The sequence below is a fragment of the Micromys minutus genome (assembly GCF_963924665.1).
Source record: "Micromys minutus genome assembly, chromosome: 1".
In the NCBI taxonomy this organism is placed as follows: domain Eukaryota; kingdom Metazoa; phylum Chordata; class Mammalia; order Rodentia; family Muridae; genus Micromys; species Micromys minutus.
The window spans coordinates 68,679,613-68,681,939 of record NC_137969.1 but is presented as its reverse complement, the minus strand read 5'-3'; the positions used below and the strand labels follow the sequence as shown (position 1 = coordinate 68,681,939).

Below are 2,327 nucleotides of genomic sequence, written 5' to 3'. Positions count from 1 at the left end.
GTTATAATGTTCAGAAAATTTTCAATAATATTTAGTTCTATTGACAATAACTCTTTATGATATACACAACCAATGAATAAGAAAAACACATTTAAAATTTTGAATCAGGAGGATTGAAAAGTGGGCATTTTGAAAGAGATAAAAAAGAAAACTGGTTTATCTGAATCTCATTCATTTACTTAACTTAATCTCCTCTGCAATTTTAACTAGTGTCCAGTGGAGATCTAAATTTTAACCTATTGGCTCATAGATAGGTGCTGTTAGATTTGTTCTCATGAGAAAACATAGCAAATGGATATGAAAGGAGTAAATTTTTAGAAGCTAGAAGCTTGAAGAAACAAACACATTGGCCCTAGAAACCAGGAAATGTAATGTGAGCTGAATATCTCGGTCTGCTACACTATCAGTGGTAAGGATGTACCTTTGGTACCATTACCAGTGGTAACGTTTACACTGTCACTATAAATGATGATCTTACACATTCAATGAGGACTATATCGTGGCAATATGCACCCTGAACAATGAAATGGATGTAACCTACATTAAACTGGGAACATGGGTTATAAAGTGTATTATGATATAAAGATGTGTTGTGCAGCTCATAAAAGGGCAGTTTAGCTTGAATCAATAGGTAGGAATTCTGATGAATGCTATTGACTGCAAAGTGGGTGGGTGGTATGGAATTGAAATGCTTGCTTCTTAGAGCATGTAGTTGAAGTAATGTATTCTAGAGGATGGGGATAATTAAATATTTCCTTCATGGGATACCAATGGCCACTTTCTCCCTTATCTCATATATATATATATATATATATATATATATATATATGATTTTTTTTACATGATAGGTACAGGGATAATGAGCAATGGGCACTGGAAACTGGAGCCAAGTAACAGAATTCATCATTTTGGGCTTTCCTTACTTCCAAGGTGTCCAGATTTACCTCTTTTTCTTGTTGCTTTCCATTTATCTCACTACTATATTGGGAAACCTGTTGATATTCTTGGTGGTCTACTTGGACTCTCGACTCCACACACCCATGTACAAATTTGTAAGCATTCTTTCCTTCTTGGAGCTGGGTTACACAGCTGCCACCATTCCCAAGATGCTGGCAAATTTGCTCAGTGAGAAGAAGACAATTTCCTTTTCTGGATGTCTCCTACAGATCTACTTCTTCCACTCTCTTGGAGCTACTGAGTGTTACCTCCTGACAGCAATGGCATATGACAGGTACTTAGCCATTTGCAGGCCCCTGCACTATCCTACCCTCATGACTCAGACACTCTGTACCAAGATTGCCATTGGTTGCTGGTTGGGAGGCTTGGCTGGGCCAGTGGTGGAAATTTCTTTGGTGTCTCGACTCCCTTTTTGTGGCCCCAATCACATTCAGCACATATTTTGTGATTTCCCACCTGTACTGAGTTTGGCTTGTACTGACACATCGGTCAATGTCCTGGTTGACTTTATTATAAACTCCTGCAAGATCCTGGCCACTTTCCTGCTGATTCTCAGCTCCTACTTGCAGATAATCCGCACAGTGCTCAAGATTCCTTCTGCTGCAGGCAAGAAGAAGGCCTTTTCTACATGTGCCTCTCATCTCACTGTGGTACTCATCTTCTATGGGAGTATCCTTTTCATGTATGTGCGGCTAAAGAAGAGTTACTCCCTTGACTATGACAGAGCTTTGGCAGTAGTCTACTCCGTGATTACGCCCTTCCTCAATCCCTTCATTTATAGCTTGCGCAACAAGGAAATCAAGGAGGCACTTAAAAGGCAGTTGATGAGAACAGGGATGCTCAGTTAATGGGAAGGCAAGATGAACGCCAAGGACAGATTTGATAATATGATGGCAAAGGGATCAAGAGCCAAAGAGTGTAAATGAAGCATCCCATTTTTCTCATGCATGGAATTGAAGCTGAGGCAAGTGATGCCTGGCCTTCAATGTTATTATAACATTACACCTGCTGGGGCCATCTACAGTTTGATCTCAGAGCCTTCAATGTATAATGCTCTCTCAGCATATAGGAGGCTGTGATTTCCTAACTCAGATATTTGTGAATTATTTCTAATTTCCAATCATGATTAGAAATTTTGCAAAATATGTTTCTTTTCTAATAATTTCAAGCTCAAATTTACTTGTTTTAAAAATTATGTAATTTTATAAATGTTTTACATTTTTATTGGATAGTCTCTGAATTTACATTTCAGACGTCATCTACTTCCGCAGATTCCTTGCCCTTTCCCCCTCCCAATGATTCTATGAAGGTGACACTTTCCCATCCACCCTCTCCGACTTCAGCAATTTGGCATTTTCCTAAACTGGGAA

The 2,327-nt window shown here is 38.9% G+C and overlaps 1 protein-coding gene across 1 annotated transcript; it reads left to right on the top strand.

The window, feature by feature from the left end:
* Positions 1–866: 866 nt before the first annotated feature.
* On the top strand, positions 867–1,805 carry LOC308427936 (olfactory receptor 6N1; the record flags this gene model as incomplete). Its single annotated transcript, XM_080926214.1, has 1 exon — positions 867–1,805. The coding sequence occupies one exon, from the start codon at positions 867–869 to the stop codon at positions 1,803–1,805; it is 939 nt and encodes a 312-aa protein (XP_080782340.1).
* Positions 1,806–2,327: the final 522 nt, after the last annotated feature.